This window comes from Embiotoca jacksoni, unplaced genomic scaffold (genome assembly GCF_022577435.1).
Source record: "Embiotoca jacksoni isolate LCO1_2020_lvr unplaced genomic scaffold, fEmbJac1.0.p SCAF_1, whole genome shotgun sequence".
Taxonomy (NCBI): domain Eukaryota; kingdom Metazoa; phylum Chordata; class Actinopteri; family Embiotocidae; genus Embiotoca; species Embiotoca jacksoni.
The window spans coordinates 26,569,873-26,591,400 of NW_027185229.1; the positions used below are offsets into that span (position 1 = coordinate 26,569,873).

Below are 21,528 nucleotides of genomic sequence, written 5' to 3' on the forward strand. Positions count from 1 at the left end.
CTTAGGGATGTCAATCAAAACCAGACATGCCCCCCCCCCCCAAACATACTTCTCTTTGAGGCCTAATATCCAATAAATGATGGGATTATTTTCAGAAGCGTCACCAGAACCATGATCACATGGAGCAAATTTATCAGATGACACCATAATGACTTGTGGAAAAAAATGTATTGACTTTGTATTTAATGAGAGAAGTTGACACTTTTTTTTAATGGGAGTCTATTGGAGAAAGAAATTTGTTTCGCCCCTAGTGGCCCTCGGTGGTATTGCACTGAGAGCACTTCCGTATTGACTTCACTTTTAAGACCTTTTTTAATATACAGTTTTTTTAGTACTATACGTACTTGAGTCCTCTGCGAAGTGCCTGGAAGACGCTGTCGACCTGATCCGGCTGCAGAGACCAGATAAGTCCCGGACCTCTACGTGGGGAGAGGTGCATCCTGGGAGATTTACCTCCGGTCATCGCTTTGGTGCGAAGAGAGTTACGAACAGAGGACGACCTGAAAAATAAAGACACACACACACGGTGAGTTAGTTTTCCACATGTCATATCTAACATTTACCAATCAGATCTGTGCGCTGTCGCGTTTTTATAAACTATATTTCAGCTTCAGTCGGACGTCCTCCGTAATTATAAACACGGATATAAAAGCGCTATTATGGTATGTGTGATATTTTGTTGTTGCTGTCAGTGTGTGTGGTGTGTTTATGTGTTTGTGTGACTCTGTGTCTGAGATGGAAAAATGTCTGGATGTTTGTGTGTGTGTGCAGAATAAACATCAACACACACACACACACACACACACACACACACACACACACACACACACACACACACACACACACACACAGGAAGTGAATTCCAGCTCGCTTTCTTTTTTTAACGTGACATTTTGTTCTCTCTCACGAGATTGAACGTTGTCATCTGAGTCTTCCTCCATTCACAAATAGCATCTTTAAAAGTCTGTGGTGCGTTCGCTGTCTGCCCATCTGTGAGGAACTGGCTTCATTTTTTTGTGTTTTTTTTTTTTAGGGTGAAGGGATTTCCCTCCACACAATATGAGACAGATCTAATTTATTCTCCCGCTGAATGAAAAAACAACGCCCGCAGACGAAAGGGTTTATTATAGTTGACTTGAGGCAACAGTCTGATCCAAGTTTGTGCAAAAAAAATTTCTGCTTCATGTCATTCATTTTGAAACTCCTCTGGGAAATAATTCCTAAAACATTTGTCACCTAACAAACTTTTGTTTTGTTGGTTTAGACAGCAGCAGTTTGAAAAAGGTTTCGACTCGTGTGAATTAAAAGGCTCGATGCAAGAGATGCAAAAATTAAACGAAAACAGTGAACGAAACAAAATGCAGGACATCTTGTGACATGAATGAGCCATGGGACTCGGTAACTGCTGCCAAACATTCACAGTCGACTCATTTACTGTCTTTTTAAAACTACACCCATTTAAAATGCTAAGCTTAGCATGAAGACAGGAAACAAGGGGGAAGTGGCTAGCCTGGCTATGTGAAAGCTAACAATATCTGGGGGTCCCTCTTCAATATATTCCAAAGACAATAAAAAAATATAATCTCAGGTATACATATTTTTTATTTTTTTATTTTTTTTATTGTTCTTTTGTTTAACCAGCAACATAATGATCTTTTAGACAAACCAGTTGTTACTGTGAGCTGAATTTATGCAAACATATGTTTGAACAAATGACCGAACAAACACTCGCTGGAGAAAAGTGCACTTCTAACGTCAGTTTAATGCCATAATACTGTGTATGATCATAGCTGCAGCCCATTGAACAGTCATGTGCTCGTTTCTTTTCAACACCACTAATTACATCCTGTCTGCCCCGTGACACGTAAAGAGAAATTTTGTTGACTTGTCTGCCTGCTGGAGCCCCGGCTGCCAGCTGTCAATCAAACACAGACTGACATGCCCCCTTCGAAGCCAGCCGGAAGAAAAGGGAGCGTTTCCAACATTTCTACAGATGTCATCCTTTTAATAATAATTTAAAAAAAAAAAAACCTTTGATGAGCCATCAAAATAAGGGTGACGATTAAATGCGATTGCGTGCTTTGGTATACTCTGAGCAAAGTGGTTAGCCTCAGTTATTATATCCTGAAGCTATGATACATCTCAATCAAACTAACTAATCAAACTATTTCAGGCACAAATAAAACTGGCAGCAAAATTACTCGGTAAGGGCAGGGTTTTTGGGATTTCTTGTGCCCGGCAACGTCAACTTACTGTGAATAAATAGACTCAAGTTTGTTCCTCTGTTTGTTTAGGACTGAAAAGATTTACAGAATCGGGTCGTTATGACTCTGAACTGGATTTTCCTCGGCTCTGTCGGCGTTTCACTCACCGTCGTCGAGCGGTCAGCGAGCTGAACCCGGTGAAGGAGCGACTCCTGTGGACCGGACCTCCATCCGAAGGACAGTCGAATCGCAGCTTCACCGACATCCTTCAGACCCAAAACAGAGAAAACATTTCAGCCACATCTGTGAGGCGTTGTAAACAAACAAACAAACAAACAAACAAACAAACAAACAAACAAAACCAAAAACAATCCCCACCCCTTAAAACATTCCTGTTTTATATTTCCTATTAAATCTCAGTTAATCGCACAAACGCTCACATGACGATACACACATCTTTCTTTGTACTCAAATTGGCATTTCCAAATGTTAAAGACATCCTAAAGATGTCAAGAGATCTTGTTATTCTAATATTTTTAACAAAATCTTTGCCAGACATCCAGACAGAGCTGATCCATAAAGCATCTGCTAGTGTTTACTCTTTATTTTTTGTATTTTGGAAGATGAGAGTCGCTGTTGAAGCCAAAAAATGTAAAAGAACATATGCCACCTGAGTTTTTTTCTTTTTTCAATATACTTTTTGATTACAGGCTACATAATTAACTTAGTTGTCTATTTTCACCTTGTTGTCTGTTTACGCGGCCGCTCACGCAATAAATCAACGAGACCACCCTTGATCTCTCAGACGAGTCCACAAACAGGAAACAGAGCACCGACATCTCTGGGACACATTAACATGAAAACATCTTGAAACGGACCCACAAATATGTGCACAAACTGGTATACAGATGGAGGGCAGTTATATATTTACCATACAACGTTTTAGACACGCTGCCAGCACGACTCTCGGCCGGCTCACTATTTTTGATTCAGGCTGAAACGTCTCTGAAATTAATGACTGAATCGCCATCATTTGTATAATTTTTTTTTTTATTTTATTTTTATTTATTTTTTTTTTTTTAGAGATGTCAAGAGTGTCCAAGAGATTAATCTTCATTACTTTGGTGCAGTCTTTTGCAGTTTTAGAGAAGTTGAATGACGTCTACGGAGCCGGAGGCTTTTTGGAGTCAACCTCTAGTGGCACTCGGTGGTATTGCAGCTTAAGGCACTTGGCCTCATTTTTCAGACCCGGAAGCTTTGTCCACTTTTATATAAAGTCAATGGTCCTGACTCAAGTCCCCGTTCAGATTTAATGTTCTTTGTTACCACAGTCTCAGCCTCCTGTTTAAAAAAAAAAAAAAAATCCCCCACAGAAACTGCGTTGTCTTGAAGTTGTTTTTAGCCTTTCTAACAATCAGATGTACCACTTCTTTTAAGCTTGATGACAGGTTCCTCTACGACCTCACTGTCTATTCCCTGAAACGGCTAATGAAAATATCCAATACATTATTCTTTTTTGACAGACCAATTAACAGTTTTTTTTAAGTTCAAATATATAATAAAATATATAATAAATATAAGAAATTCAAATTCGGCAACAACTTCAACTTCATCTGCAGGGAATACGAATGCGACGAAAATAAGATCATTCTACGAGAAAGTTAAAGCATTTCCTTTATGACAGTGGAGAGAAAACAAACCAACAAAGCATGAAACGTAGTAAAAATGCCAATCAGTGTATTTAAAGAACACATAGTACACACACACACACACACACACACACACACACACACACACACACACACACACACACACACACACACACACACACACACACACACACACACACAGTCTGTATGCCATCTGCTCTGTTTCATGTGGTCCCTGTAAATGCTGAGTTTGGTTGAAGCTAAAACAACAACATCACGATTCTTCTTGTCATCTAACTGAGCTAAGAATGACTCGCCATTAAAGCCTTCGTGATCGTAGTTCACAAATTCTTCTCTGTCTAACATGCAAAAAAACAAACATTTAATCGTTTAACAAACTTCCTCACTCAGCTACTTGTTAAACCCTAACAATGTGCGGCTAAACATGGTAAGCATCTTTTGTTGTTACTAACAAAAAACAACTCAAGAACAACGTTGTCCTGGAAATTGTCCTGATTTGAACCTCTGCCTCCTACATGGCCGTCTCTCTGTACTTGGTACTTGGTCGCATGATCCTTCGAACTTTGAAGTTTTATAAGCGTGAAACTGTAACGCCTGGACAGGCCAAAACGTGGCTATCTCACGTTTTTCTTGCTGTCGTGGCCCGACGTGTCTATTTCACGCTTTGCCGTGATATCGGGTTGCACTCTGAGTATGGATGTTAAACGTAATGTGTACTTAATCCCTGAGGAAGTCTGAACAAACAAACAAAGTAAACAACATCATGAATATGCAGTATTTAATATCCCGTTCATACCTTTGTGCGTTTGTTCATATCCTGCTTTGCCTTCACGTTAAAATCTGAGCTATGAATTCGTGTTTAGATTTACAGTATCGTCGGGCTAAAGAGCTCCAGCAGCAGACGAAGTGAATCAAGGTCGGACTCGCTCAGTTTTATTCCCCTTGTGACTCAGATTCGAGTCCAGAGCGCGGCAGAAACACGGCACGCTGCCAGCGTAAGTAGTTCAGAGGGACCGAGTTCGGAGTCCCTGACCCAGAATATGAAGCACACTTCGGTCCTGAAGCCAAAACCAACAGAGTCACCGGGCAACCGTACGCACAACAGACGGGGGATGGAGAAACCAGGTTTCATTATTATGGACCAAAGTTAGCCGAGTAAGCATTTATACTGTCCACACACACAGTTTCTCCCGGTAGAGAAGGTCAAGTGTCTTTTGTTTTACAAGGATAACTTTTTGTTTTTTTTGTTGAGTGTCATTTCCAGCCCATTAATTTCAAATCATTCCTTCTTGACAAACCTGAAGGCCGAAATGCCCCGTGACAACAACTTTTTACCGCTTAAAGAGAAATATGATTCAGTTGTAAAAGTTGTTGCAGATGTATAAGCCGTGTCCAGAGACCAGCGGGGGGGGACGAGCTCCCCCCTCTTTGAATTACCCTGCTGATGGGAGGCATGTCAACACCGACCATGTCGTGAAACCATATAACTCCCTTAATAAATCAAAGTATTGAAATTCTCTTCATCCTCAGCTTTATAGGGTGTTTGGCTTTAAGAAGCAAACACTGGCATGCTAATGAATCAGAACCAGATTCACCATTTTTACGAGAATCCGACTTTGTTATTGTTTTTTTTTTTTTATTGCTGTCAAAGCACGTCTTTGTTTGAATGGCTGTAGCGGGCTGATTCAAGCAGCAACCAACAGTTGCGTTGGTTTGTGAACGGCCGTTACGAAGCCTCGAGTTCGGAAATATGGCCGGTGGCATCTTGGTATTGCCGAGCGGTTTGGAGCCGTTGGTGACCATATTTGGGCGAGATGGGGAAGGGGATCTGACTCGATCTGATTGGCAATCCGGCGATACTACGTCCCGCCCACCGATAGCCGTAACCTGACTGCACCACAGGCCTGTCAATCAAACGGACACGGCCCCAGAAATACGTCTTTTTGAGGCTTAATTTCTAATTAATCCGCCAGAAAACTAATAAGAAGGAGCGACTTAAGCTAACAACACCAAGATAACTTGTGGAAAAACATTATTGACTTAGTGTTTCAAGAGAGACGTTGAATGGGAGTCTATGGAGCCGGATGGTTTTTTGGAGCTAACCTCTAGTGGCGACTCAGTGGTATTGCACTTTATGGCAATTCCACATTGGCCTCATTTTTGAAACCAGGAGGTTATGTATAATCTAAGGTCTAATTTCCTGGCAAAACAACGACAAAGCAGGATTTGGGTTTAAATTGTTTTTAAATGGACTTCTCGCACCACCTGCTGCTGCGGAGGTCAAATTACTTTTTGTGAGAAAATCCTTAGCACACTAAAAGCGGTAAGACCGAACCAAAAATTATGTTTTTCTTATTTTGTCCTCGTATGTTTGTGAAACACATTTTTCAGTCTTAGAAAAATTTGATCTTTTTTATGTTTGAAATGTAACTTTTTGTATTTGACCACCACACCGTGCCCGTTATGTGATTTGTAGGAAATTTGTTAATTGTTTGCAGGAAATTATCTCCGTACTGTCGACCGTCTGTCTCCCAAAACTCTTGATATGAACCACCTACTCAACACGGTTACAGAGACTTGTTTGCTGCTGGTATTAAAATATTACAGAGAAGAGACATGACAGCTGGGTTTTTCAGAATAAAAGCTTTTTGAAACGCAGAGTAGAGCCTTTTGAGAAATGCCAAACAAAGGATCAGCTCGGTCATATTGAGCTGAGAGGAGCAGAATTACATACTTGAGGCTCTGGCTGAATTCCACATTAACCGGCTGTAACAGAAGAATTTGATACACATCCATCTATCAGACGAGCATAAAGTCTTCTGTGGTCACAGATTACATCCATCTCCACCGGTCTGCTCTGTCACCGCCTCTTGCTTGTAACATTTCTTAACATGTCAAGCTCACTAAATCACCTGTGAGAAAACCTCAGCTGTTCCAGGCAATCATGTTATGCATTTGTCTCTATTTAGTGTCGTTAGCTGAGAAAAATGTTACAATAATAACTCGGCACTCTGACAAAGCAGCTTCCCTTTTACATTCAAACTTTTGAGATTTCTGCTGAGTTAAATACAGTAAAAGAAAAAGAAAAAAATTCTTTTGTGTTTGTGTTTGTTCGGAGGAATTCGGGGGTTTCCTCTGAACCACCAAACATCCACCACATGTGGCCCTGAAGCAGAAGAAGGACAGACTCACAGAGAGGCGGAGGCAGAGTTGCGGGTTGTTAGCGCGAAAAAAAAAAAAAAAAAATCAAAGCCGAATGAAACATAACCAAGACACAAAAAGGATATTAGATCAGACAATGTGCAGAGAGGTAATATAAAGAAAATTAGAAGACGACAAGAGTGATAATTATAAAGAAGACTTATAGCATTGCATATTGCAGTAAAACCAGATCGACCCACGATCAACTGTGGGAAACAATCAAAGCAACACACAGGAAACGTCCCAGATGCAATTGAACAATGTTTAAAATCCCGACACACCCTCAACTTTTGTAAACGAGCTTGTTTAAAAGCGTGTCCTGGTCACACACACACACACACACACACACACACACACACACACACACACACACACACACACACACACACACATAATTACAGAGACCTGCAGTGATTTCACTCAAAGACATGAAGCAGGAAAAAGAGAAATAGTGCAGAAACAGAGTGACTGGAAAGGTGGGGTGGGAGGGGGAGTAATCTTCACATTTGCATGGATTACACATACCGTTCTTAATTTTCAAACACTTTTTTTTTTTTAAGTTTAAACCTCACCCGAAGATATTTTTCTCAAATCAAGTTTGTTTTTTTTTGTTTTTTTTTTAACGAGGGAGCTCCAGCTGCTTCAATTAAAAATTTAAGTGACCAAAAAGTATGTTTTTATTCCACAGAACTCATGAGGACAGAGTGAAGGCAGATGGCAGCTCCACATAGTGACGAGCCACAGCATTTTTTTTACATGACTTCCAGAAGGGTTTTTAAAGTCATTTAGGATATGTTCAAGTCTGGTCCATGCAAACGAATTGTAAGCGACATTTCAAGGGGCCAGATTGGACTGTGCAGTTTCACGTCTAAATGTGAGACAGAACTATTCATACGTATTCTTTTTTTTTTTTTAATCTGATTTATAAACTCACGTATTTACCCGGTTCTGCTTTTTAAATCTCCGTCATTGTGGAGCTGAACCATATTTTTACTGACATGCGGAGTCACTTTCTCCAATCTTAGTTTTCGTCTTAAAGGAGCAGTGTGTAGGATTTGGTGGCCTCCAGTGGTGAACTGAACAACCTTCTTCCCTTCCAGGCGTGTGAACGAGCTAAAAAAAAAGAAGCAAAAAGGCCCCTCTGCAGAGCCAGTGTTTGGTTTGTCCCTTCGAGGCTCCTGTAAAAAAAAACAAAAAAAAAAACATGGCAGTGCAACACAGTGGCTTCTGTGAGAACTCATTCGAAGGTAATGAAAATACAATTCTTTGTTTCAGGGGATTTTAAAACGTGATTACGAATAGTATATTCAATTTCTGCCACTTCTTGAAATTATTCAACAAGATCATTTTAAGACTTCCAAGATTCAGAGAAGTCAGGTCTTGTATCAGTTTTGTTGATTTAATCTGATTGAAATCTAAAATCGGGTTGTTTTTTTTTCAAGTTTTTTAGATTTCACAGAATCACAGGTATGATAACAATTAAAAATAAGTGCATTCATATCAGTTGAATCGTCCCGCTATCGTTCGTGCTGACTCACGCTTTGCTGCCTTCGAATGGGATTGTATTTATATATTGAATTCATCTTTTTCTCTGAGGAAACGGTTGACGCTTCGAACGGCTTCATCTTTTTCCTCTGTCATCACCATGAAGTGGGTCAGTTAACCGTAGTGAATGTTTACAGGGTCAACTTATCGACTGCTACAACATGACGAAGTGACGGTTTCAAACCCAGTTTATTTCTTAAAAAAAAAGATTGATTATTTGCACTCTAATTTTGCTTTATTTATTTAATAATATCTTTTAGATTCCTTCAGGTTTTTTTTCATTGAATCTGCTCTGATTTCCCTCGTGATTAATTAGCCGCCCGTTGGCCGGAGGACCGTGTGCGGGATCGCTGGCTGCAGCTGGTGTGTAGCGGTTTGGTTGGAATAAAAAAATAAAAAAAATAAATAAATAAAAAAACGTGATCGAAAACGACTCGCGAGAAAAACGATATTGAGCAAAAAAAGTAAAGTAAAAACGTCCTAATTGGAGGCTTACGCTGATGAACGGAACGTAAAAATAAATAACGGGGGGGATGTGATTCGAATGTGAAATGAGGGGAGGCGCATTCCTGGAGTGATGGAAAAAAAAAAATGCAACGGGGAACAAAAGAGGGGAGGTGTGTGTGTGTGTGTGTGTGTGTGTGTAGTTTCTCACGAGGTCTGAAAGAAAGCTGTGGTGAGTTTCTGGTCTTAAAAAAAAAAAAGAAAAAGAATTTGCCTTGACCTGCAAGTGATTTACGGGGTCCCATGTGGCGAGGAGGTGGGAGGTTGGGGCCTCTGTGTGTGTGTGTGTGTGTGTGTGTGTGTGTGTGTGTGTGTGTGTGTGTGTGTTAGTATATATGTGTGTGTGCGCATGTAAACATTTAAGTGTCTGACATGTGTCTGCTTGTGTGTGTGTTTGCCACCACACATGATGTACGGGCCCCTTGTGAGGGTCTGCTGCTTGGAGCAGACACACACACACACACACACACACACACACACACACACACGCTAATACACACATGGTTCAAAAACTACATGTAAAACTGGAGCAGAAGGGATTAATTTCCTTCTTTCTTGTGTCCCTCCCTCGCAGGGTGGAGGTGGTCCGACCGACTGTTTTTAAATGTGGTTTCGGCCGACTCGTCGGTAATCACTCCAATTCAGTGAAATAGTCTCGTTTCCACTTCTATGTTCTGCTGCTTCGGTCTGCCAGTGTTCACAGACCGCAGGGCGACACGTGATGTCGACGTACTGTAGCTGCGCTGATAACGGGGGATCTTTTTCCTCATCCTTCCTCTTCTTCTCTTCTCCTGTTTTTTTTTTTTTTTTGATTTACCTCCTTTTCATCCTCCTGTTTTTTTTTTTTTTTTAATGTGATTGTCCTCACCTCCCTTCTCTCTCTCTCTCTTTCTCTCTCTGGCTTAGATATCATCTGCGATCATTAGCAGAGAAGTTTGAATCGACTCTGACTTGCTCCTCGGAGACTCCGCTCAGTTTCCCCGAGTAAACAAAGTACACAAAAGCGTCGTTTATCATCCGAAGGAGGAAATCTATCTCTGCAGTGTGAAGTTAGTCCTCGTGAATCTTCGAATCAAAGAGATTCTTCTGTGTGTGTGAAAAGACATAAAGCGTTTGAATTATCCTTTAATCCGAATCAAACGATTTGTTTCAGTTTCTTTTCGTGTCATCTTTTGTCTTGATTTAAATCCCCACTTGAGTCCTCCGGCTCGGTTGCCGGCTGAAAACGAGATCGGCTGGCTCATTCTGGAGGGGTCAGAGGTCACGGATGACTCATATCCCCCCAGAGTAAAGAGCTATGTTGCTCTGGATGGAAGCACACTGCTTTAATAGACGGCGCTTGCTCATAACATTCCTAAAATAGCGACCGTAGTTGCTTAACCTTTACGATACATAAATTAAATCAGCTCAATAATATTCATCTGGTCAGCGTCAAATTTTGAGATTTGTAGTCTTTTCAATTGCTGTCGAAGACATTTACAGTTTTTCCAGCAAATGGCCGAAAGAAAAATTGGGATTTCGGCTTTTATCTGCAAAGCTGTGGAACAAACTACCTGTCAGATATCAGGGAAGCTAACTCGGTTAACTCACTCTATTTGTGTTTAATTTTATGCATTTTATCTGGTTCTCGTGCTTTTTATCTGTTCTTAGACATCTCATTTCTTTTCTATATTTTTAAATGTTCCTTTATATCTGTTTTTATGTGTGATATGGTTGATCAAATGTACATGTTGACAAAGTCAGCGGTGATAAATTCAATTGAAATTCACCTTAACGTGGAACACATTCAAATCATTTATAAAGAAAGGTAAAAAGTTGTCATGTTACAGTAATAAAGTGGAAAAAGAATATACAAATTTTATAGATCAATCGGTTATTTATGAAGTAAGGAGTTAATAGAAACGGAGAGAACAGAATAATTCATAACTTATTTTTTTAACTACCAGACAGAATCTTGATTCCTGATTTCAAATGAGCTTTTTCTTGTTTTTTTTTTTTTTTTAAAGAGCTGCAACTCCAGAGGGATTCTTTTTGTTTGTTTAATGATGCATCGCTGCCTGATACCGTTTTAATCTTTCTTCACAAACCGTCACGATGCCAAGCGTGATGATAAACAGTCGTGTTTGTTACGAGATGCACACGGAGAGAGGAATGAACTATTTCCTCACATTGTGAAACTTTGTCCCGGGTCATCACGACTTTGGATGCATAATCTGAGGGTCACGGGACGAATCGTAGATATGATGACGTCAGTGCTGCGCACATCACATTTAACGGAGTCCGTTTGGTTGTTTCTTGGCCCGAGTGCCTGCTGGGTAAACTAAATATCTACAAGCATGACTCACGTTCCCTCCCCCTGCGTCTTCACCACAGGCTGAGTTTTTTGCTTTGTTTATTTCAGGCCATTCTGTCGATTGTTGTTTTAAGTGAATGAATTAGTGCTGAACTGGAGGTCTGTTAACACCCGGTGAAATGTTTAGATTTAGTTTGGAGGATCAGGGGGCGTCGGGAGGGATTGAGGGGTAAAAATCCTCCGGCTGATGAGGCAGTATGAAAAAAAAAAAAAAGGATGTTGTGAAACATCATAAGATTGTATTTTATGTGTCCTTCATTTCATTTTTTTTTTCAACCAATTCAGCCCGAAACCTTCCTCCTGATTTCCAGCTCGTTATATAAAGCATTTTTGTTGATCTGGCAGAAACTTGAATTGATATTGACGTTTAGTTTTGTCAACTATTTTTCACAAGCCTGATGTATAAACTACTCAAATGTATTGAGGCTACTACATTCTCAATTTCCTCCATGATTAATGCTAAATTGAGTCGACTTTTTTTTTTTTTAGGTATACTGGTAATTGGCAGATAAATAACGGTTTCAGGCAAAACAGCTCAAGAATACGTGACTTTCCGAGAAATCAGTAAAACTGCTGTTTTTTTACACATCAGTTTTTGGACAGATTTGATATAATTGTAATTTTCTAAATGTCAAACTATTCCTTTAAATTTCACCCAGATAGTTAAATTCAAAATTGAAATGGAAATACGTGAGTGAAATTGCACTTTTCATGACATTTTTCAGACATTTAAATCTGCAGTCTTATACAGATGTTACACAAACAGTTTTAGTTTTACTAAATTAACTATTAGTGAGCCAAATGGGCTCATTAATGGAAAGGAGATGTATGAACGAAGCAAAAAAAAAAAACACGAGACAGACGGCATTCAGGAAATATTGTAGAATAATTATGTAGGTTGAAGGAGAGAAGAAGAGAGAGTGTATGAGAGGAGTCGTCCTCCTCTGCAGCAATCATCATCATCATCATCATCATCATCTCTTTGTGTCTCCACTTCACTTCTTTTTTTCACTTTCTCAGATTTCCTCCTCCTCCTGTTCTCATCACTCTCTTTTTCCCGTCTTCCTCCTTCGTCCTGTGGCTCTGTTTTTGTCTGCCGACTCCTCTCGTTTGTCACTCGTTCTGCAGTCCAACACACACACACACACACACACACACACACACACACACACACACACACACACACACACACCTCTCTCTCCCTCTCCCTGCTGTGTGTTTGTTATGTAGTGATAGCGAAGATTAAAAGACTCTTAAGTAACTTCATCTCTCCGATCTATTGACATGAACTCCATCGCACACAGCGTACATCTCTGTTTTTCCTGAGGAGATACAAACATCTGGGCTCCTCTCTCTTTCACTCTCTCTCACACACACACACACACACACACACACACACACACACACACACAAATACCACCCTGCCGCAAACACTTCGACGCTCGAGTGCACATTCGTTGTCTTTTTTTTTTTTTTTTTTTGGACAAAAGATGAAAAACATCTGCCTGCACCAGATACACACACACACACACACACACACACACACACACACACACACACACACACACACACACACACACACTGACTGTCCACATCTGTGTGCGCTGGCAAATTGATGAACATAATCCTCGTCTGATTATGTTCATCAATAAACAGCTGAGTTAGAACTATGTGAGCAATGTGGGTGATGACTTTGGCATCCAGACGTGGATTACACTTAAAATCCTTCTTTGTATGTGTGTGTGTGTGTGTGTGTGTGTGTGTGTGTGTGTGTCGGGTCAGCTTCCAGACTTTCATCCGAGCAGCAGCCTCCAGACAGAAAGGATGATTTATTGTGATGTGACAAAGAGCTTAATGACGAGCGTTGGGAAATAAAACTAGCAAGAAATCCCAGGAAAAGTGTTAACTTAAGCCGTCGGCGAAAGTAGGTCGGTGTATATAAACATTTTCAGGGTGGATTGATATATTTTCAAATTAAGCAATATTACCCTCGAAGTGTAATGTTTTGCGATTGTACAACAAGTTACCATCTAAATAATATATGTAAACAAAGTGCATTCATGTTGAGGGGCCATTTGCTCCCCGTTGCCACGGCAACGCATGGGGGGGAGGAAGGGTGACGACTAATAACTGGGAAACAATCAGTCGCATCAGGAGAAACGGATGCAACGCACACAATGACTCCAGGAAGTAGTCCGGCCCTTAGCGACGACCCTAGCAACAGAGACGAGCTCGTTCCTCAAGCTGATGACGTACAGCACATACAAACACTAAACTGCTCAGCTACCTCGAGCTCGTCGTGAGTAAGATATCCTCTGAAATAAGAAATTAATGGAGTCATTTATTTTTAAGTAATTAGTTTGAAAACCAAACCGGTGAAGCTAGCCGCCGCTAGGAGTACGCGACTATCCGTGGTGAGCGCTAATAAAAGCGCTTATGACATCTCGCAATATATTTAGCCCACTTCGTCGAACGTACCGACGCCGTCACTCCATCTTCACGCGACGCTGAAACGATAAGAAGGACGAGATGAAATTGGTCATTTTTCCTGCTGTAAAATTGCATCAGCGACTTATTTCACGATGTATATTTCCAATCAAATCTCATCCCAGGTCTGATCCCTGGTTGGTTCCCTGTTTGAATCCATTTCCATCCAATTTCTGCTCTTTTTTTTTTTTTTTTTCTATACTGAGTCTGATTGTAAATCCTCCACATGCTTTTTTTTTTTTCTTTTTTTTTATCTGTCTCAGTCCAAAAAAAAAAAAAAAAAAAAGACACATTTATGATCTTGTTTCTCTCTCGACGGCCTTTTATTTTTAAAAGCCGATCGGAAAGTCAGAGGGCATCCCTACTTTTCTTTCTCTCATTGGTTTCCTTCAGCTGTGTCTGATCAGAAATAAATAAAAAGACAGATAAAGAGCTGAAAACTCTCCTCACTCTGCCTTCTTCTCTCCCAGTTTGTCTGCCTGGTTCTGGTTTGTATTTTCTTTTCTGAGGTGAGGGGACGTGAGGAGGAGGAGGAGGAGGAAGAGGAAAGAGGAGTTGTGGGTTTGTAATCATACGAAGTCTCCGCGGTCTTTTCCATCCCTCCAATAAGTTCCTCGCTGTCAACAGCGCTGAAACTGAGCCGCGAACACGTCGAACACACATGCACAGCAAAAAAAAAAAAATGTCGGTAAATACAGTCGCACAGTCGTTGGTGGTGGTGGTGGTGGTGGGGGGGGGGGGGGGGGGGGGGGGTTATGTGCTTTGCTCAAGGGCACTTCAGTCTTCATCTACTTTATGAAAGCGGCAGCGGGCTCCGTGGTTTCCAGCTCCTTTAGCAGCACGTCTCTGGGGACTATCGTGAAGGTCTGCGAGGCATTTATGGTCCCTAAAAGATGGATGATGTGGTTGTTTTTTTTTGTTGTGAAACGTCTGGTCTACTGTCGGATAGATTGTCCTTAAAAATTTGGACCAGATATTCACGGTGGCCTCCCCCCGAAGGATGAACCCTCAACTGGTTCCCGCCCAAGTTTTTATTGCTTTACAGCTTCAGCCTTTCGCTGTGACTTTGTTTTAATTTATTCTGGAAACCCCTCCGTCGGCTATTAAAGGTGAGTTCAGCAGAAGGTGGAACGGTTCGCGACAAAGCAGGCGTGGCGACGTTGACGTAATTTCAACGTTGGAGAATTAAGTGCGCAACACGAGTCGCGTAGTTGTCAGAGCGTTGATTGATCAATTCAATTCAATTTCATTCATATAGCGCCTTTAAACAGAACTTTACAGCATTTACACAGAGAAATTCAACAACAAAAAAAACTCCCTCTGAACAGGAAGAAAAACCTCCGACAGAAGCAGGCTCAGAGGTGGGCGGAGCTTGTGCCTCCACCGGTTGGAGAGGAGAGCAGAGAGAGAAAAGGACAGCATAGAGATCCAAAAAGCAGATTAATGGCTGCTTTTTTTTTTTTTTTTTTTTTTTTTTTTTTTCCCGAAAATGAGGTCTTTACAGTTGAATTGTAAACATTCATTATTTGACTTTTGTTCCTGGAAAACTGCATTTTCATGAGCTTCAGCTGTACTTTTTTTTAAGCTGTACTATCTATCTATCTATCTATCTATCTATCTATCTATCTATCTATCTATCTATCTATTTTTTTTTGGGGGGGGGCTAATTAGCGTTATGCTAAGCTAAGGTTGTGAACACAGTATAACATGCTAAGTATCAGCATTACTGTCCGTTATCGTGAACCCTGAATCTAAACCAGACAGTTTGCGGTCCGCCTCGACTCTAACTATCGTAGCACACATCCAACGCAGCCTGATGAACGACTCTTGTCGAGTGTGACGAGTCCGGCGGGTCTGCGGGTCTTTATCCGTCCACATGCTGCAGACATCAGGTCGCTGATTTAAAACACTAAGAGATGCTCACGGCAGATGTGATATACGATACCGGAGGGGTCCCGCTAACAGTAGGCTGGAAATTTATCTCAACTACCGCGTGGAAGATGGTTCGAATTTACATTTTTGTGATAAATCAATATTTGAATGACGGCTCCGGTACTTCGTTCAGGTGCCGAATTAAAGCCACAACCTGCGATTGAAATCTGAAAATTCAGAATTGGAAGCCGCACTTACTCGTTGAAATGTCGGGTCGCGTCTCCACGCAACAACTAATTATCAAATTTACACAGGATGTCGAAACTAAAGAGAAGCTTTGCTCACAAAAGCTGATAAATGGTAAAAAAAAAAAAAAAAAAAAAAAACAGAAGTAACTGGAAATAATATTTAAAAAAAACAGATAACAGCTGCCAGATTCCCCGAACAATGATTTTAAATGTGCTCTTTGCATCACTACGAGTTAAACCTGTTTTAACCTTCTGCAACAGCTCGACGTCTCCAGAGGGATTCAGAGGTGGCCGAACAGACATCATCTGTGTCTCCTTGAAGTGTTCTTGTTTGGGTTTTGTAAAAATCTCTCTTTCAGAAAAAAAAAAATCCCCACAGAGTCCGATTGTTCTAGCAGAAGAGATGCACTTCGCGGGAGTTTACTGGAGCGTCTCACAGCCGTAACCGCGGTTTAAGATTCACGTACCTTTTAAAACTGCTGTCTTAAAGTTACTTTTAAAGGAGCTATAAAAGAAGTGACATGAGTTTTGTTTTCTGCTACATTAACACAGATTTTATTGTACTTAACATGTTAATTTAAGAGCTTTAATCTGAATTTCAAATAAATAAACTTCACTGGAATAAAAAAAAAACAACAACAACCCAAAAAACAGATCTAAACCTTATGGTCCGTGTGAGAAAAGACAATTCAAACGTGAAGTTTTCCAGCATCGACCGAGGAACAGCTTTTTCCCCAGAGCTGTTGCCTCCATCAACCCACCTTCCCCCCCCCCCCCCCCCCCCCCCCACGCACACACCTAATAATAGCCAATAAAAACCACACTATAACAATGCACTGCCCTTTAAGGCCGTTGATGCCTGTTTTATCTCATATATTTATTACACTTATTTATACGTCTATTGTTCAAGCCATGGTGTGTTGTTTTATCTTTTTTTTTTAGTTTTTTTTTCCTCATACATCTTTTACCTTGTTCATTGCTGCCGAACTGATGAGTTGCCAACTCAATTTCGTTGTATTTTTTAAACAAATTTTTTTTTACAATGACAATAAACTGCCTCATGTCCTAAGTTTAAGTTAACATGGCTGACAAGATGAATAAAAACACGGCAGTGTCCGGCCAGCTTAATGAAATGTTCAAGTTTCTCACACACACACACACACGCACACACACACACACACACACACACACACACACACACACACACACACACACACACACACACACACACTCCGAGTCGAAGAAAATAGGAATACGGATCGCGGCGGGAAGCTGTTTGTGTGCGAGTTTGTGTTGTATCTGATACCCAGTCGCTCTGCAGGAAGTGAGGCCAGTGGGTTCAATCTAGAAAAGAACGTCTGCTTCGACACACACACACACACACACACACACACACACACACACACACACACGCTCACACACACTTCTATGTGCCCGAAGCAGCAGTATTCGTTCTCCCGATCCGGCCGTCGCTGCGTTCAGAGTGATCTGGAGCTCAGCAGGTGGACACGTGATCTTCCCTTTTAGCTCACTGAAGCTCGAGCTTCATCAGCAATCAGTCGGTTTGTGTTACAATTACCGTGTCAGTCGGCGTCCACTCATCACGAGTGGCTGATCCACACGTGTTAATTTGAATGTTTAAAGGGCCATTAAACCAACAATTTGGGCCAAACTCCTTCAAATGTTTTTAAAGGTGAAATACGTCAACTAATGCAGCAGTGAGAGATGAACTTCTGTTCGAAGCACAACAAAAGATGAAGTTTTAATGGAGTATTTTAATTTCCACTCCTTTTAAATCCCTCTTCGTCGTCTTCAACCACCCTGTGAAATCTTTTGGGCCTAGATTTTGCCTGATTTTGGACAATTTGTTTGTTTTTTTTACATCTGGTTTTGAAATCTGCTGTTTGTTTGAACCAGCTTCTACAAAAATGAAATATTTTATCCGCTAACCCTGATCTGCAGGTTGATAAAAAAAAGACATGTATGGAGGATTTCTAAAAATCCAAATGCTCTACCAGATTTATGACCACTAGAATATGGATTATTTGAGTTAGTAGCTTCGGTACTTGCAGAAAACTCATCGAATTGGAGCCTCTCGACAGTTGCCATGCGTCCAAAAGGATATAAAGTACCCCTTGATTTTAATCTGCACTCACTACGACAGCTGTCCTGGAGTTTGAAAACGTTGCCGCTAAAAATCCCTTTTATAATGTACATGGAGGCGATTTCACAAAGAAATCAGGGATTTGGGAATTCAGACCTAAACTATAAAAACAACGCCCTTCCCTCAACTTCCTTTAACCCCGGTGTCGGCATAATGTTACCTTAATTCCTGCATATCTGTCCCGTTGTGCCCTCATGGAGCAGAAACCCGATACAAATGAGAATGCATGTACAGTATGTGGCACAGCGTGCAGGACGAGTCTCCCCGTGGCTCTGCAGGCGAATGTTTGGAAAATCTGACTGAAAATCTGCAGTATTGCCACAACTGCATCTTACAATCCTACAATTGTATGACTAGCTTTTTGCAACTTGCTCTTCTTCTCATCATGTCTCTTAGAAGATAAATATAATGATTTATCTTTTAGTTTTCACTGTACTAGAGAGGGTTTTTTTTTTTTACCGGAGTTTTTTTTTTCTTCTTCTCCCTTTTGACATGATTGACTTAACTCGGCATAATGTTGGCCATTGAAAGGGCCCCGTGGTGTGAGCTGGGCCAATCTGGAACGTCACCCAAGTGTGAAATGGAAATTCTTGTTCTGCCTCTCGAGGGCCACAAGCGTTTCAACATAGACGAATGGCACTATCGAGGAGGGTGGAGGGTGTGTGTGTGTGTGTGTGTGTGGGGGGGGGGGTAGGAGGGGGCATTTCGGCTCAGAAAATCCACCCTTAAAACACATCGCTTGTTGTTCGTTTAACGCAAGGTCGTGATTTGTCGTCTCGAGTCAATCCAGCGAGGACAGAGACGTTTCACCGGTTTTCATCAGATGTTTTTTTTTTTTTTTTTTTTTTCTCCTCAGCAGGTAGAGCACAAAAAAAAAAAAAAAAAAGAAAGAAAGAAAAACCAGATGCTTTTTGGGAAATGACCCGGCCACTTGAAAACCTGCCACGGTGAGTACAGACACACACGCCTTCCGGCACCTGCCACTCAAACGCATGGAACAGCGATCCACAACTGTAATAATAATAATACATTTTATTTTTATAGCACCTTTCATACAAGAAATGTATGTATTATTGAGAAATCCCTGGTGAAATGGGTCAAAAACTGAATTTATGTCGTAGCGGGTGTGTAATGGCAAAACCCATTTAAAAAAAAAAAAAAAAGGTATTTTTGCACGCTGACAGATTTGAAAAATAACACATTTAGGTATTCTGTGCGTCTGCCTGAGGACGAGCACATTTATCTCCTATCAGTAGTAAACAGAAGAAGCTGTAGGGCTCGTGCGGGGGGTACCAGGCTGCATGCTGGGAAATGATAAAACACACCAACAGACACGCATCCACGTGACACACACACACACACACACACACACACACACACGCACACATGCACACACACGTGCATGTAGACACAACGGGGTTGTGAAGGTGTTATGAGCATATTGTTGATGTTGGATTGTCTGACGAAAAGCACAGAAAGAAAATGTTTTTTTTGTAACATTTCAAGATTTTAAAGTAAATTACCTCAATATTGTTCGTTCATTTTTTTAGCTTGAAGGTTGTCATATTGTAGATTCAACCAACAAACACTACACGCATCCCAAAATCTTCTCGGCGTGAGACTGACACACACGGCCGACCTGTCGGAGATCAGACCGAGGGTTTGACCTTTGACCCCGGGCGGTTGTCAGCGCTTGAAGGCGTCGGGGAGCGTCGCAGCAACCAAGTGTGTCGCGTCAGATTGGACTCGTGGGACTCTTCGATCGTTGTGAAAGACCTGGACTGCTTGATTATTTAGCCGAGTCGGCTGATTTATACCCGTCTTGTTCCCCTTTCTTCTACTTCTCGGTGCGTTCAAGGAAACGATGAAAATATTCCATGACGGAAAGCAAAACTCACCGACAACAATTTTTGCGTACTTTTTCCACGACTACTTCATTTGTTTACTCAACTATATTTCGGAGAGACTATTTACTTAAGCATAAATATTGATAGTTACTTTCCGGATGGTTTTACATCAAATATATTTTCATTATTTTTTAAAAAATACAACAAATTCTTGCGCTTTAACCACTGGATTACAAAACCTTTTGGTTTTTGACCGCTTAAAAAAAAAAAAAAAGAAGCAACACTTGGTTGGAGTTCCTTGTTATGTTTCATAGCTACAGTATGTGTTGTTTCCAGTTCCATTAAATGGGGCTTATTCATTAATTAAGCTCAACCGCTAGAACAAACACCAAAATATAAACACAACTTTGTGAAACAGAACCGCCGCCCATCATCATCATCATCATCATCAACATCAACATCAACATCATCTCACGAGGACATAGATTTATTATGTGACTCTCCGTAGGGCCCCAAACCCTAAGTTTTGCAACCACTGCAATAATAATGTGACGATTTCGAAATGGCGCTGCTGGATGAAGTGGTCTTCCACGCCTCAAAGCTGTATCAAAACAAATCAAAGCAAATCAATTCAAATAACTGATGCAAGTTGTGGTTTAACTTCTGAAAGTAAAGCCAGTTTCTTCGTCTGTTAGTTCATTTTAAAGCTTTTTAACTTCCTGTATGTCCAGACAGTCGTCTGGGAAGTAGGAAATCAATCTATGTTGGAAATATTCAACAGCGATATGAAGCTTTTACATTAGTTAATTTGCGGTAAGAATAAAAGCTTGATATATAAGTCCATCAGAATCAGAAGTCAGAGCTCGGGTTCTTTTAAGAAAAAAAAAATCGTGCACGAGTATTTAAGACAGATTTATAGCAGCAATAACACCCAAACTGCTGCTCTACTGCGACTATAATGTGAAGTACAAGGCGAGTCTTGTTCAGCATTCAGCCCCATAATCACAGAAAGACATTATGGGGTTTTTGTCCGTTATTCAGCTGTTGCCCGAGAATATGTTCTGTCGTAAAATCTTTCCGTGAAGTAATGCAACGCAGAAACGAGAGAAACCAGGAGCGATTACTGACTTTAGCTACAATCGGCTTCCCGCAACCATTTTCAAACTGAAAACACAGAAAGTTTTACACTATTTACTATTCCAAAAAACTAAAAGCAGCAGAGTTACAGAGAAGTAAAACAAAAGAAAATGTTCAAAAACGTATCTCCCGTAATATATTTTGTCGATAACACGTTTCTGCTTCAATTCTATCGAACCAGTAAAGTCCATTTGTCGCTGTGAACTCCAGAGAGCATTTTGACAAGAAAAGCGCTGTTTTAAAAGGTTTGTTTACATTCACAAAATCTATTCGGCAGGTGAAATAATAATGTAACC

General features: G+C 40.8%; 1 protein-coding gene across 3 annotated transcripts in view; it reads right to left on the bottom strand.

Moving 5' to 3' along the window:
* ripor3 (RIPOR family member 3) overlaps positions 1 to 21,528 on the bottom strand; it is a 46,957-nt gene that overhangs the window by 17,484 nt on the left and 7,945 nt on the right. For 2 of the 3 annotated variants that reach the window (XM_069150757.1, XM_069150776.1), the window contains exons 2-3: positions 2,372 to 2,470; positions 345 to 500 (exon numbers count right to left, since the gene is read on the bottom strand). In XM_069150757.1, the coding sequence (XP_069006858.1) occupies positions 345 to 500; positions 2,372 to 2,469 (254 nt within the window). In that variant the 5' untranslated portion in view covers position 2,470. Of the gene's footprint in view, positions 1 to 344; positions 501 to 2,371; positions 2,471 to 13,955; positions 13,985 to 21,528 lie in introns of all 3 variants that reach the window. The other variant, XM_069150766.1, reaches the window with a different exon arrangement.